We start from the raw sequence: 16163 nt of genomic DNA, 5'->3' as shown, positions 1-16163 counted from the left end.
TCTCCATGTATAATATGATGTTTAAAAATGCAACAAGAAAGAAACATAAATAATAAATATAAATATAGGTATATACATAATTTATATGATTTTTAAAAAGTTAGATGAAAATAGTTTATTATGTATTGACAGTATTGCTTGCTTAATGCATGGAATAGATTCTACATTTCTAAGAGTAGGAAATTGAAGATTTAAAAGAGAAATAGAATTATTAAGCAAACGAAAAGTTTCTGGCCATCACTTTTACAAGTGGTATTACCAGAAGCTTAATCTGAATTTTAATGTTTTTAATTTGTTTAAGATTATCACCTGTCTTTGACAAAACAATCTAATTCTTAGTATAGAAAAGGCTAGAACATAAAGATTAGAATATCAAGTCAAGAGTTAAATTTCCCCAATGTACTGAGTTTATGAAGAGAGCAAAAACCTGCAAGTACCAGCCTAGAGACTTTACACACACACACAAACGTGTGTGTGTTTGTGTGTGAAAAAACACAATATCCTTAAAAAGAGCTAGAAAGAATTGAAAGAACATACTTACCCCATATTGCCATAAAAATGGCAAAGAAGACTGTCCCTCCATTATCAAATAAATAGGTCACCTTAATGGAAAACAAATAAAAATATTAACCATGTGACTAATTATAAGAATCCAGTGATTACTGTTCACATTTAGGCATTATGTTTCTCCAAATGAAATCACAGTATTTTATAGATTGTAAATACATGGGTCCTTCCATGGGTCCAGTAACTGTTTTATGTGATTATTAAATGGGGAAAAAATGAGAGAATGACAATTTTCTTCTTCTCCCTGGTTTCCTTTGTACTATAAACACATTTCAGCTTAGAAGTGTTTCTAGCACCCTGAGGAATTATTTTTGGACCACAGGTGTCCAAGCAATAAGATGAAATAAAGAAATTAGCTTTTCAAGAAAAACATATCTAGTTGAATTTCCTATTAGCCAAACTTCCAGGAACATGGAAAGTCCAAAATGTGGAATTTTGCTAATGATCTACAGTAGTAATCTCTCGTGACTGTAACATGTGTCCAGTAGTGGCTTATTAAGGCCAATATCTCTCATCTTAAGTTGTTCTAAGAGGTTCCATAAATTATTGAACAGTGTTTCCCCCCCTTTTTTTTCATTATTACCTGATACTTGATAATAGCAACCTAAAGTTGGGCAATGTTATTGAAAACAATTTTCAGAATTGCCAGGATTATTTTATTTTAATAAAAATACTTATTAAATAAAATGCAATTTGTCTTTGCTTATTTTAATTTGCATAAAATTTTCACTATATTTATAAATTTGTGATATTCAACTAATTTAGCCAATGCAGAAATATTTAACACAAGCACAAATAGAATAGATCAAACAAAAAAATAGAATAGATCAAAACAAATAGAATCCATCAGGATTAGTATTCCAGAACTTCAGTGCATATCTGAAGTACTGCAGATGGTACCAAGTCTCTGTCTATTTATCTATCCTGCTTTTTTTCCTATATATAACTGATACATAAATTTGACATAATGAAATTTTAATGACAGTAGTGAATAAAATGGAATAAGAATAATGACATATTGGAAACCACACATATTCATGTAGTCTCTCTCTAATGAATCTTGTTGCAATATACTTTGTGATATATGTGATAATATGATGTGACACATCATATTATATGTGATACATCATACATTATATGTGATACATTATATCATATGTGATAATATAATGTGATAATATGAGATGATACAATGTCCATATGGTCAAATAAAGTGTGATGAATGAAAGACACATTGTGAGGTTACATGAGATTGCCTAAGTAAGAGTTCCTTGAACACAAGAACTGTGATACTGAGAATCTAAACCTGATACTATGTATATATGTATATTGTGTTTCTAAACATGCATATCTAAAGGAAGATTCATAGCCCAGACAGAACACTGGAACTGGACAAGAGTTCATCATGCTATTCAAAACATCATTTGACATGAATTTCTGTTCATTTGGTTAGTATTTGCAAAATGCAGTTGTAATTGCAGATAAATAAGACCATGTAAAGTGAGACTTCAAGTCTGAAAGTGGTTGTTCATGCCAATAAATCTACCTATTCAGGATATTGAGATTTGAGGAGCAGAGTTCTAAGCCAGCCTGGCAAGGAAAGGTCTTGAGGTTCTTTTATTAATCACCAAAAAGACAAAAGTGGAACTGTGGCTCAATGATAGAATGCTAAACTTGAGCAAAAAGCTCAGGAACAGCACCCAGACCCTGAGATCAAGCCACTTAAAGGGGAAAATAAACATGTAGCTGAAGATAAAGGATGACAAATATCTAGAGAAAACATAGGAAGAAGGTTAAGGCCAATTGAAAGATTAATGGCATCCGTAGCTCAGAGTGCTGAATGGAAACACTAATAATGAATATTTAATTGGAACTTTTGCTAATATAGAATTATTTAAAATGTCATCATATAAAGATATGTTCCTTTTAAAGATTGGTGGACAGACATAAATTATACTACTATGGCTATAAAATTCTCCATCAAAGCTTTAGAATTAAAAATTAAAAATGTTATAAGTTGCTTTCCAGAGTAATTGTCAGCATACTTTCTGTACAGGAAAGAAAAAAAATCATGAAGAAATTCTCCTACAGAGCTCATAAAATTATCTCCCCAGTAGGAGAATCCATTTTCTTTATGTGCAAAGACAACCCACAGAGACACCTAAGACTTCTCAATTGTCAAACATCTGTCGCTTTTCCCTTTTAAACAGGCTGAGTAGTGGAAATGGCCCTGCAGAGTGTTAGAACTGAGATTGTACATATGTGGCTGTAAAGGTCACTAAGAAATGGTGTCTTTTTCCTGCTTCAGAAAAAAAATGCCTTTAGAAAAGTAGCCAATAAAGTGCCACATTTAACAATTTTTGTCTTGGACATGATTTGTCATAGTTTTTTTACCTTTAGAGCAGTTTTTATGTTTGCTTTCATCCTAAAGTTCACATAGGAATCTTTCAGAAATGTTTTAAACTCAGTAAATTTAAGCATTATCCCTTATAAACTCATCCATTAGGTGCAATGTACATGTAAAACTCATATACCCTGAGATTACATACATGCAATGAAAGAGAAAGCTATAATGAGAGTTGGAGAAGACTGAAAAACTAGTGATTTTCTAATATTTTACACATGGGATATAACAAGATACTAGAGATCACAGACAGTGGAGATATTGTGGACAATCATTTAGTCATCTGTTATAATAACTTGTTAAGAGCTTCATTTAGGGTATTGAATTAAAAAAGGAAAGAGACAGCAAAGGTTGAGTTCAGCATACTGTGGATGACTCATTTCTATCATAAGTAATAGGCAAGAGGACAAAATGAGAAGAATCTAGTAAGACAAGAATATTTGTTGTGTTGAAGGAACCCCAGATGAAACCATGAGGCTGTTCCACAAGTAGCATGTGATAATTTTCTACAAAGACAAAGAGGCTTGGTCTACCTAAAGAAATAGATTTGCATGAAGTATTTTCTTAGAAAAATAGCTGGCTTTAATGAATAAAATGATACGTGAACAAACATTTTGATCAGTCCATATGAATAAGGATAATACATGAAGAGGTAATAACAGTGAGCACAAACATCATCCACTCTTCATTAGGTCCAGTGTTCTTGGAAAGAAGAATGCAGCCATGGCTCTTGCTGTGTACTGTTGCTTAGTACTACTTCAGGACCCTGCCACAAGGCCATCACTGGATGATTCTCCTTGACTTTGTATCTCCAAAAATAAAATAAGTGAAAACAAATCTCTCCTTTTAAAGTAGACTGACTTGGATATTTTATCAGAGTAACAAAAAATGGAATACAATAAAGGTAAATACCACAACTATCATATGTTCCAGAACAAAGAATAATATTGAAAGAGGGCTGGAATGTAGCCAGTAGAAGAGAGTGAGAGGAACGTTTTCCAGGAGATAGTTATATTGATTATACATCCACAAAAGTAATTTACAAGGAAAACATAATATTTGTGAAGGTCCATGTTTTCTTAAACTGTTACGGGTGTTAGAATAACCTAGAACACTTTAGAACATACTGTCAGATTTTTGATTTAGGGTTTCTGAGATGGGGTCTGGACTTCAAGTTTTCAATAATCTTTCAGATAATTCTAATAGCTGTTTGTCAATTTTTGGTACATTATTGCACTTTCTCTCTATAGTTAGAAGTATTTTACCTTCCTGAGCCATCATGGACAGTATACACAGAGTCACTAGTGGAATCCTTTTTTTTTTCATAAAAATTCCAGAGGCAATTTCAAGTGTATGTTTGTGTCTATGGTGAAAGCAATAAATTCTAGTGACTAAAATGACATGTTCAAAGTAATATAGACTCTCTTTTTAGGTGCAACAGACAGTTGTTGTTTTTTTCGCTTGTCCTTGTCACAACCATCATTGGTATTCTTGGGAAGAGTAGATTTTGGTAAAACGCTATTTTCTAGAGAACTTCTCAGGGCTTGGGAGGAGAATGGAAGGCTGAGCTCACCTTGGCATAGATGCAGCTATCATTGAGTCTCTGCAATGAGCAGTTCTTGTCACATAGAGGGCACATGAAAACGTCAGTGGCTTCGCAAATTTCTTGGCTTGAGAAATTAAAGAAAAGCAAGACAACCCATGAACCTCTATCTTTAGAAATGTGATCAGCACTTGAAGCACCTTGCTGGGAACAGCAAGGCTGAAGTAAAAGGGAAGACGCAAACAGTGAGGATTGCTGAACAAGACTCTATGCCTTCAATTTAAGTGGTTTAAGATATGCATGATATACAGGTCTTCCTATTCTTCTGTGGTTTTAGAAAATGATCAAAATATTCTTACGATAAAGATCATCTTTAAAACTCATGTGATACTTATGGAGCTTTCATTTGTTTGTATATATATGTTGTCATGGCATATAGGAAAATATTGTGAGCATATCGATGGCCTTTTCTATTCATTTGTCTCTTTGGTTTGACATAGTATCTTATTTTGCAACCCAGGTTGATCTCAAACTAAAGTTCTTCTCAGATCCCCAATTGTTTGGAATTATTAACACATCTGGGAAGAAACAGGGTTTTAATCAATATCACAGGCTTGAAAATGAATCAGCAGGAATCAAATCTGACTATGGTCTCTCAAGTGTAGTAGGTCATGAACTTTATAATCCACACTTCAGTACAAAGTATTGCTTCCGAATGCTCACTATGTGTGTGCTGTCTTGATTCACGTTGTCCTGACAATCTTATAGTTTCATTTACTTAAATATGTTTTCAATTAGCATGTAATTTATGACATTTTTCTCTTCCATTTTATGGACACATTCTTAAAAAAAATCTCATTATATATTACACATGGTTTCATGACAGAAATACAGAGCCATCATCAACATCTGATACCTACATACTCAAGAGTTCATAGCAACATAATTTAGTATGTTTACCCGAACCCGTGTTCAGAAAAACCTAAAATGCTCTGTCCTATGAAGTTCTTTGCCAGTTTGTGGATCTTGAGTAAGTTCTCTTTAAATAAATTTACCCAGGTGATGCTGAATTTAGTCTTTAGAAAGTATGTTGCTGTTAGTAATACTCAATTGGCAATGTATCCTATTTTAAAGAAGGTAAATGCCAAAGCAAAGAAGAATCCATGTGTACTTTGAAGGTGAGATCTTTATAACCTCAAGACATAATGAAAACAATTAGTAAGTAGTGATATAGTAGAATGTAATGGCACAATAGTTTCTATGGGCAAAGATAGACTCATGACTTTTACATTGCTTAGAGTTTAACTCAATAGCAGAAAATGGTACTTGTTTTCATGAAGAAGAGGAAATTAATATTCATTTTAAGCAACTTGCTTGCTGACATAGAACTGTATGTAGGGCTTTAAGCTTAAGTATCCCTGATTATAGATCAAGTCTTCCATCAAATATAACATATGTAAAGGAATGTTTGCAGACATATTCTACATGTAAAATACTTATAAATACTTAAAGAAAAATTTTCAATTAACAATAACGATGATGTGTGTGCTTTACAAAATATATGTGTCCCAGTTTTATCTTGCTAACAATCAACATACCTATATAAATTAGGATAAAACATGTAATTCAAAGCTTTAAAGAAAAAAAGGAAGATCCTATATTCTCTTTGCAGTATTATTAATGTTTAGAAACAAAAATTAGCAGAATTCCAGAAGAAGAAACTTTTTACTAAATGGGTCAACCTGTGTTCATTATGCTTTATAAATGCCCTTTATTTCTTCTACACTGAAATGTCACACAAAAAAAGTTATTAATGATGTTTAATAGGACATTAGCTTTCCTACCTTCAAATAGAAGCCCAGATTTATCAAAACAGTTTCAAATTCCAGTGATTAGAAAACATTCTATTTCTTTCTTTCTTTTTTTTTTTTTTTCTTTTTTTTGCCAGTCCTGGGCCTTGGACTCAGGGCCTGAGCACCTTCCCTGGCCTCTTCCTGCTCAAGGCTAGCACTCTGCCACCTGAGCCACAGCGCCCCTTCTGGCCATTTTCCATATATGTGGCCCTGGGGAATCGAACTGAGAGCTTCATGTGCAGGAGGCAAGCACTCTTGCCACTAGGCCATATTCCCAGCCCAACATTCTATTTCTTAACAGTCATAATAATTCAATTCATTTGCTATGAGTTGCTAGAAGCTTAATTCAGTATACAACAAAACTATTAATCTACTTTTCCCCCCCAGTTTTTTAGCCTGAAGAGATTTTAGTATCACAAACTTCTTTCACTTTGCTTAATCACTAGAGGGAAGTAGAGGTCTCATCGCAAATGTTCATTGATTTCTTTTTAGGTCTTGACAACCAGAGCTATTAATTGTGTCTTGCTTTCGCTTGAGGTGTAGATTTGCATCTAAAAACGATTAAAAAGAAATTACAAATTTAAAGATAAGCAAGATATCTTTCAGGTGGATTTTTGGGAGCTCTCAGTCTAGGGGCCCAATGTTTTCTGTAATTCTGATAGCGAGTAAAAGTAAAATAAAAAAAATTATTTGACATAATTGTGGAGAATAAAGTGAATATAGGTTTAAAAGACAACAATGGTATCATGGATACAGTGGTTGTTATAAAATCAAATATAATCATCAGATAAATGTAAGTCAAAACTACAAGAAATAGCACAAGAAATTGGGGCGTCATTCCTATTAGGATTGGTTTTGTAGTTTACTGTTTGAGTAATGGTTGCTGGGGATTGCTAGGAAGTGAAATTTGGACTTTGATTATGTGTGGAAATTGATCTATGACTGAGTTACAATTCCAGACTGGATTGCTATTACGTTAAAAAAATAATGCAGAGGGCTGGCAATGTGCCTAGTGGTAATAGTGCTTGCCTAGCATACATGAAGCCCTGGGTTCGAATCCTCAGCACCACATGTACAGAAAAACCCAGAAGTGGCACTGTGGCTCAAGTGATAGAGTGCTAGCCTTAAGCAAAATAAGCCAGGGACGGTGCTCAGGCCCTGAGTTCAAGCCCCACAACTGGCAAAAAAAAAAATGCAGAAAGTATTAGTGAGGAAATGGAGAAATTAGAACGTTTGTGCACTGAAAGAATCTGAAGTGATTTGCTGCTATAAAAACTGCTGTATAAGGTCAGCAAAAAAAATCAAAAGTAGAACTATTATATGATCCACAGCACATCAAATGAAATGCAATCAGGTTTTTAAAGAGCTAGCTGTGTGTGCTTATGTTCACTGAAGTTTTATTTAAAATGCTCCAACACAGAAAAATCCCAAACTTCCACAGATTGGTGAATGGATAAAGAAAATAAATATAATGTATATGTAAAATGCAACATTACTTAGAGTTAAAGAAAAATCTGCATTTACAGCAACAAGGATAAATCTAGAATTCATCTTGCCTAGGGAAATAGGCCAGTCCTAGAAAGACAAACATGTTTAGATATGGTGTATTTAAAATAGTCAATATATACACCAAATAGAGTATGTCTTTCCCAGGAGCTGAGAAAGAAGAAAAACAGGGAATAAGTGGTCAGTGGGTACAAAGTGCAAAGTTTTACTTAGACAAAATATATAAGTTCCAGAAACCTGTATGACATTACACCTATATTGTGTATTCTCACACAACAATACGATACAGGCTTGAAATGTAGCAGATTCCTTAAAAGATATATCTTTTGAAATAAGTCTCTTGGGCTGAGAATGTTATTTAGTGGTAGACTGTTTGCCTGGCAAGCATGAAGCCCTGGGTTCAATTCCTCAGCACCATGTATATAGAAAAAGACAGAAGTCATGCTGTGGTTCAAGTGGTAGCGTACTAGGCTTGAGCAAAAAAGAAACCAGGGACAGTGCTCAGGCCCTGAGTGCAAGCCCCAGGACTGACCAAAAAAAAAAAAAAGAAAGAAAAAAAGAAAAGAAAAGAAAGAAAGAGCCGGCCATGGTGGTACACGCTGGTAATCAACGAGGCCGATGAGGCAGAAGGGTCACGAGTTCGAGACTAGCCTGGGCTACACCTTTGGGGCTGGGGATATGGCCTAGTGGCAAGAGTGCTTGCCTTGTATACATGAAGCCCTGGGTTCAACTCCCCAGCACCACATATACAGAAAAGGTCAGAAGTGGCACTGTGGCTCAAGTGCTAGCCTTGAGCAAAAAGAAGCCAGGGACAGTGCTCAGGCCCTAAGTCCAAGGCCCAGGACCGGCAAAAAAAAGAAAGAAAGAAAGAAAGAAAAAAAGTCTTTTCTTTGAAGGTGAATTTGTCTCTAAGTGAGTGTTGTGACTAGAATACTATTTAAATGTTATGGATATTCCACTAGCTATACTGCTGACACCTTATAAAAGGAAGAAATCATTAGAACTAAGGAGATACCTTAGAAGGGGTTTCATTAGCAACATTTTGCAAAGCTGGTTGATACTGAAGATGCTGAAGATGACACATATACTTTGGTAAATTATGATGTGAGTGAGTCAGGAATGGACCTGAAAATTGGGGTTTCTCCTGTGTGAACTGGTCTTAAAATTTAAGAGCCTTGTCCAGGTGCAGGTGGCTCATACCTGTAATCCTAGCTACTCAGGAAGCTGAGATGTGAGGGTCAAGGTTCAATGCCAGCCAGGGCAGGAAAGTCCATGAGATTCTTTTTTTTTTTTTTGGCCAGTCCTGCGGCTTGGACTCAGGGCCTGAGCACTGTCCCTGGCTTCTTCCCGCTCAAGGCTAGCACTCTGCCACTTGAGCCACAGCGCCACTTCTGGCCATTTTCTGTATATGTGGTGCTGGGGAATCGAACCCAGGGCCTCATGTATATGAGGCAGGCACTCTTGCCACTAGGCCATATCCCCAGCCCCATCCATGAGATTTTTTTTTTTTCTTTTTGGCCAGTCCTAGGCCTTGGACTCAGGGCCTGAGCACTGTCCCTGGCTTCCTTTTGCTCAAGGCTAGCACTCTGCCACTTGAGCCACAGCGCCACTTCTGGCCGTTTTCTGTATATGTGGTGCTGGGGAATCGAACCCAGGGCCTCTTGCAACTAGGCCATAGCCCCAGCCCCATCCATGAGATTCTTATCTTCAATTAACCACCAAAAAATTGACAGTGTCACTGTGACTCAAAGTGGTAGAGCACTAGCCTTGTGCAGAAGAACTCAGGGACAGCTCCCAGGCCCAGAGTTCAAGTCCCATTACCAGAAAAGAAAACAAAACAAAAAAACCAAAACCAAACCAATACTTAGAGCCTTGCGAAGTAGAGAACACGTTGTGCCTGCTTATTCGATTTAATTCCTGTGCTTTGTCTTCTCCAAGGTGGAGATATGATCAATCTGGCTCTGTAGGACAATTACTTACATGTCTGTAAATGCAAGCTTATATTCATATGATGATCTATAAGTCGATTACTATATATACTCATGATTAATTATAGCAATTAAGAGACATGGTTATAGTTTAGTGGCCACATCTGTAGAAATAAAACAAATATGCTCACATTCCAGAATTTTAATGTTTCCCTATGTTGGAACACACAACAGGTAGCTAAATATAATACTAATATGAAGCAACACAAAATAAAATCCAGGCTCCTCCTTGTTCCTTACCAAATGACACCTACAACTGAACCGTGTCTGACACCTTGAATGGAAAATTTTAGTCCCCAAATTCTGAAAGTCAAGGTATTCACTGCTGCTTATCTTGGTTTAGAATAGAAAGTCTGACAGGATCTTAATTATAGTGTGACAGAGGTAGCAGTAATATAATACCATAAAGTGCTAAAGAGTTTGTTAACTCCTTTTAAAAAATACTTTTGTACTAAAGGTTAAAGAAGCCCAATTTACTCCATTGGTATGAAAAATCAATAAGAACAGTAAATTGATTCTCTTTTGTTCATTTTCAACTTCTTAGAGGTGTGGGAGGGGTCTATATCTCATGGCAAAACTTTATTAAAATGTTTTCCATTTAACCAATTTGAGCAAAAGGATACTAAACCATTTCATACTGATTAGTTCACTGTAAAAGAGTGATTTTTTTTCTTTTCAAGACACTGTAATTCTAAATCATATCCTGTCCTCTGAGCCCTCAAGATTACTGACTAAATAGGACACAAGAAAATATCCAAATGAGAAACCGAAAAAACTAAGATATGTAGAGTGGGTAGAAGTCTGTCCAGGAAGAGGCTACCTTCTAGAATCATGCTAAGTTGCAAAATTCTGAGTCACTCTGTTGACTCATGTTGACCTCTAAAATGTAATTCTACCAATACAATTTATTTCCTGTTTTTGTGGTTTTATTTAGGAAAGAAGCACTATAAAAAGGTCATTTTGGAACTCTCCTCTGAAAATTCTTTCAGACAAGACACATGACTGCTTAAAATTATGTTAAATTTCTATTCCCTTTTAGATTTACTTAAAAATTTAAGAAGTGTGATGTTTATGGTAATTATCAATAGGCTTCATGAAGAATGAAGCAACTCTGAAATATTAAAATAATAGTTTTCATTTCTCAGTAGGCCTTAACTATAAGATAACAAAGATACTTTGCTTTTAGGCACGAATGCTACATACCCACATTAACACAAGTACATATGCATTTATATTTTTGAAGTAATTCAGGGAAATTAATTTTTATAATCCTATGATGAATCTCACAGCTTTATCACTCATGAATAATGCCCAGTGCCAAAAAAATATCTAGGGAAGATGAGCCAAAGTAAAGGAAAAAAATTCAATAAAGAAGAGGGTGGTAGGGCTAGAAATATGGCTTAATGGTAGAGTGCTTGCTTTGCATGCATGAAGCCCTGGGTTCCATTCCTCAGCACCACATAAACAGAAAAGGCCAGGAATGGCTCTGAAGCTCAAGTGGTAGAATGCTAGCCTTAAGCAAAAAGAATCCAAAGACAGTGCTCAGGCTCTGAGTCCAAGACCCAGGACTGGCAAATAATAATAATAAGAAGAAGAAGAATAAGAAGAAGAAGAAGAAGAAGAAGAAGAAAAGGGTGGTACTTCTTCGTGTTTTTCACTTAATCATAGAAGGCTGAACACAATAATATACTTGTTCTATAGATTAAACGGAACATGTTACTAAGATTTATAAAATTTGGGGGTGATTTATCTCTGCTGAATAATAATGAGTTTCTAGGAATAATACATTCCTATTTCAGGGCTTGAGTCATTCTAACTTTAACAAAAGAATCTCCCTTCTGGCATCTGTTTAACTCTTGTCAAAGCCCAACCTACTACAAATTTTAAATTGTTATATGAAACTTAGAGGGAAGAGAAATTTAACCAAAGTTGAGTAGTCATGGATCTTGTCTAAAAGAATTTTCAAAGGAGAGTTTCAAAATGACCTTCTTAAAGTGTTTCTTTCTAAAATGAAACCACAAAAACAGGAAATAATTTGTATTGGAAGAATTACATTCCAGTGGTGAACATGGTTAAGTGGTTAGAAGCGTTTTCCCTATTCTGAAGACAGCTCATTCATTTTCAGTTATATCTTTTCAACACTTACCTTACTTGGCTTTCGTTCATTGTTACTAATCCATAGAAGAAAACACACAAGCCAACAACTGCTGCAGGAATCAGCATTCCGGTGTACCATCCCAGCCAGGCAAAATATAGCCCAATCTTCTCACCAAAGTACAGCCTTCATGGGAAAGCCAAAGTTCAGTTTCAGTTATGGCCATATTAACAGGTTTACAACATTGACACCACAGGTTGTAAAACTTTTAGATGAAAACAGGCCACAAACTCAATTCCTCCTCACTTTCATTTAGTCATGTGACCCACCTCGTTGTTTATAAAGCTACTAATGGTGATGACAGTAACATTTATTCTGAAAATTATCTTTAGTTGTACAAAGGAGTCCTTTTGACCAAAAAGGTTTGTGAAAAAATATATATCTTGATTAATGTTGCCATTTGGGGGGAAAATTTGCCCACCATATCTCTTTCCTAATTTTCTTAATTTGATTTATGGAATTCTATATAACCTAATGTGGCCTTTTCCTCCATCTCCTTAGTAGCATTCCCTTTTAGTCTGCATATCAGAGCTGCACTAGCCCATATTGCTTTTGTACAAGTTAACAAAAGATGTTCCTCTGACTGGATGCTGAGAGCATCTGGATTTCTGTCTCCATCTGCATTGTTTTCTATATGCAATTATGTTACACACAGTCTGCCCCAAGGTGGCTAGAGCTGTTCTTTGAAGCTTTCTGAAACACATTACCTTGCTAATTAACATCGACTCCTATTGGAATGCTTAATAACCTTTTCTTAACCTTACTGTCTTGTATTTACTCTGTATTATTTTGTTGTTGTTGTTGATCCAAGGAGTTTTTTGAGTTCTTCTCCCACACTTACTGGGTGTCTGGCTCTTGCCTCCACATTGCCCTCAATCTTTTTTTGATTTTTTTTTCTTTTTTCAGTGCCATAAATTCTTGACACTTTATTGCAACTATGTATCTCTCTTAAATTGCTTTTCCTCTCTATAACAATGCAATCTGCTTGAAGGAAGATCTACCAGTTGCCTCATTAGTGACTACCATTAGAAACTGGAAGATAGGACTTTACTAACAAATACAGTAGGAAGAATTAGGAAAAAGAGTGTACTTCATTACCTGAAAGTTGACCAATATTGTTTATAAAAAATGGCAGAAACGTGAAAAAATCCTGGCATCTAGTCAATTGGTTTTTCTTTACCTAGCTTTCTGCTTTTATAACTGCAATGATGTTTATAAAAGTCAGGTTTAAGAAGAAAACCTCTATCTTCTAAAGATGGTTGCTTAACACATTTTTTTTTTTTGTGCCAGATTTGGTTTTAAAGATTGATGCTTTTCAGCTCACTAGGGATTATTACTTCACTAAGCAGTGAAGCTGGGAAGATAATGCTTTTGTGATTTTTTTTTCCTCTTTACAAAGTTTCTGTTTCTAAAAGTTATTCTCTTTCTACCTCATTCTTTGTATGGTACCAATTAAGTTTTACACATATTTTATCAGGTGTAGATTTGAAATCATCCTTCATTAAGCATTATTATTCTTTTTCTTCCTTTTATTTATTTCTCCTTGGAAACATCAATTGTCTATTCATTGCTCATATAATCATAAGGATCTGCTTAAAAGTGTAGCTTATTAACAGGTATTGCAATAAAGTCACTTTTTCCTTAAACAAAATTCCTCAGAGGGGTGGAGCAGAGGTATGATTACACACACACACACACACACACACACACACACATATATATATAAACATAGTGGCACTGTTAGCAATTTGCTCTTTGTTCTAAAATCTTTTTAAAAAATTTGTTTTTTTTTTTTGGCTTCTCTTTGTTTTGATTTTTCCTAGAATTTTAGATTGTCTATGTTCACTTATGGTTTATAGTTGGATTATGAAATACTAGAAAATTTAAAAATGGAAGGGAATAACCCAGGATCTTCTTCCTCCTTTTGGTGTATTCTAGGTTTATGCACCTACATGTGGCCCCTGTCTTGGGCTCTATTCTATATCGATGCCATTTCCCTTCCATCTTTAGAGGTGTTCCATCTCTGCTGTTGCTAATCCCTGGTTAAATTCCAAGCCTTGTTTGATCTCTGACCTCTCCCATCCTCTTTGTAGCCAGTTCTCTGAAGTAAATTCCTATCATTGCACATTCATAGAGCAGTACATTTCTGTTGTTGTTGTTATTTCTAGATGATATCTTTTCTGATAAATATGATGTGATGGATGTAAGAAACATTTCCTAGTCCATTAACATGCCATCAGAGCAGCACAATCTGCTTTTCTCCATCAGTGTGCACACAGTACCTGATTAAGTCCAGAGGCTGATGCTTGTACCACATTCCCCAGCGTGCCCAGCGCTCATACAACAGATGTCTGTTATTCTGAGGCCCATGGGTTTTGATGGGCAGGCTACTTTTGTAGGCTCCCTGCGACAGATAAAATAATATGAACAGATAATTCACTCTCTCACTGAGATTTGAACTAAACACTTTCATTTTCCCCACAGAATAATCCAACAATGTTTTTAAAGTTTCATGGATTGCTGACTGTTGCCCACATTGGAATGCTGTTGGAGTTGCTTCTAAAGGTCTCAACTCAGAAGACAATGGGGACACCAAGTCAAGCACAGCAAAGTTTGTTGTCAGCAAGCTGACAGGCTGACCTTCTCTGGCAGGGAAAGCACTTGTCCTTGAGCAAGGCGGTTTATATAGCTCTCGAGGATAGGGGTGGAGATCTTCACTAGGGGCAGGGAGTACTCTGCAGTCTGGTTTGTGTGAGAGTGTGGAGTTTGTGAGGTACATGTGAGTGGGGGATTTTGTTGTGTTGAGGCTGAAGGTTTATGGTTGCAGCTGCTTGTGTAACCCTATAAGATGAGGCTCCAGTCAGCTAATCTGGGGAAGGGACTGCAACACAGATTTTGGGGAAAGGCTGTGCTTTACAGCAGGGCCTAAAATAGTGGTGTAGCTCTTAAGACAAAGGAGGTCAGGATAACAGCTTCTGTTGCTGGAAATACCTTGATGGCTTCCTTAAACACACAAACACACACACACACACACACACACACACACACACACAATTGCTTAAATCATTTGCTTTGAACCATTGGAGTTCAATCTATTTAAATGAGACCTACAAGTTTTACTGTTTGGAAACGTACAACTTTTAATAAAATAACATCTCCCCCATCAATGTCAGAAATTGATGTGATTTTTGACTAAGAAACGAAGGTACTGTGTTTTAAATCATGGTCCAGTCCCAGGAAAATTTTCTTCTACTTTTGAACGCTAAATAAGAGAGTAAGCGTTCATTAGTAAAGTAAGAGGTCTGTGCCTCCAGTATTAAGCCAAGAGTTCCAGAAATGTACTTCACAGGAAATGTCTCAAAAATGGAAGCATTTAACTAATTCTTCCTATCCTCTCTGAAATGTCTGTCATATGAGTTTCATCTCGCTAAGTGTACCCAGAAAACTCAGGCTGTGAATTCCAAAGGAGAAAAAAGGAAAATCTGAGCCATGGCATGCGAGTGCCTAGAATTGCAACTCTAAACACTTGTGGACAGCAACCAATGCTCTTAAACACAATTTAAAAAGTAATTAGAAAGGTGTGGAAGCACACTTAAACTGTAGTCTCAAAGATATCATCCCTCAGGGAGCACACATGGGTGAAGCCTAAAGAAAGTAAAAGCAGAGATCTAGAATCTAAGCAAAAAGCACCTGCTAGAGAAAAATGTGTTTGGCTGTGAAAGCAAAATGATGGCCAGAGACATTGGGTAGGAAAAGGAAGGTGAACCAAAATCTCAACTTTCTTTCAGTCACTACTGAGAATGCTTCTAAAATATATGGCATTCATTTGCAGCCCAATGGTGAGAACATACACACTTCTTGAGTTTTAGAGTCTAAGATTTAGCAGTGATCACATGTATCTCTGTTCTCATTGTTCTTTGTCCCCAACCATAATTCTCTGACTTGGCAAGAACAAGTGGCAGTATGCAAAAGAAAACTGATGGAATATTTATTCTGTTTCACTTATGCATTTTCAACCTTTCTGAATGCTCAAGTATAATCTTAGCTTTTAATAGTGATAAGGAAACTTAATTGATGCTTCTCAAGCCAAGAGATTTTCCCATTTCTGTTTGATAGAAAAAAATTCAATATATATTCCATATCTCAT

General features: G+C 35.8%; 1 protein-coding gene across 2 annotated transcripts in view; it reads right to left on the bottom strand.

Annotated features, from left to right (window-relative positions):
• Positions 1 to 16163, bottom strand: part of Ano3 (anoctamin 3) — a 317815-nt gene that overhangs the window by 61316 nt on the left and 240336 nt on the right. For both annotated transcript variants that reach the window (XM_048359642.1, XM_048359643.1), the window contains 4 exons: positions 14299 to 14420; positions 12008 to 12142; positions 4545 to 4641; positions 542 to 602 (listed from right to left, as the gene is read on the bottom strand). In XM_048359642.1, the coding sequence (XP_048215599.1) occupies positions 542 to 602; positions 4545 to 4641; positions 12008 to 12142; positions 14299 to 14420 (415 nt within the window). The remainder of the gene's footprint in view (positions 1 to 541; positions 603 to 4544; positions 4642 to 12007; positions 12143 to 14298; positions 14421 to 16163) is intronic.

The sequence above is a fragment of the Perognathus longimembris genome, chromosome 13 (genome assembly GCF_023159225.1).
Source record: "Perognathus longimembris pacificus isolate PPM17 chromosome 13, ASM2315922v1, whole genome shotgun sequence".
Classification (NCBI taxonomy): Eukaryota; Metazoa; Chordata; class Mammalia; order Rodentia; family Heteromyidae; genus Perognathus; species Perognathus longimembris.
Note: the sequence above shows the minus strand (reverse complement) of the source record. Positions and strands in the feature narration are given on the sequence as shown.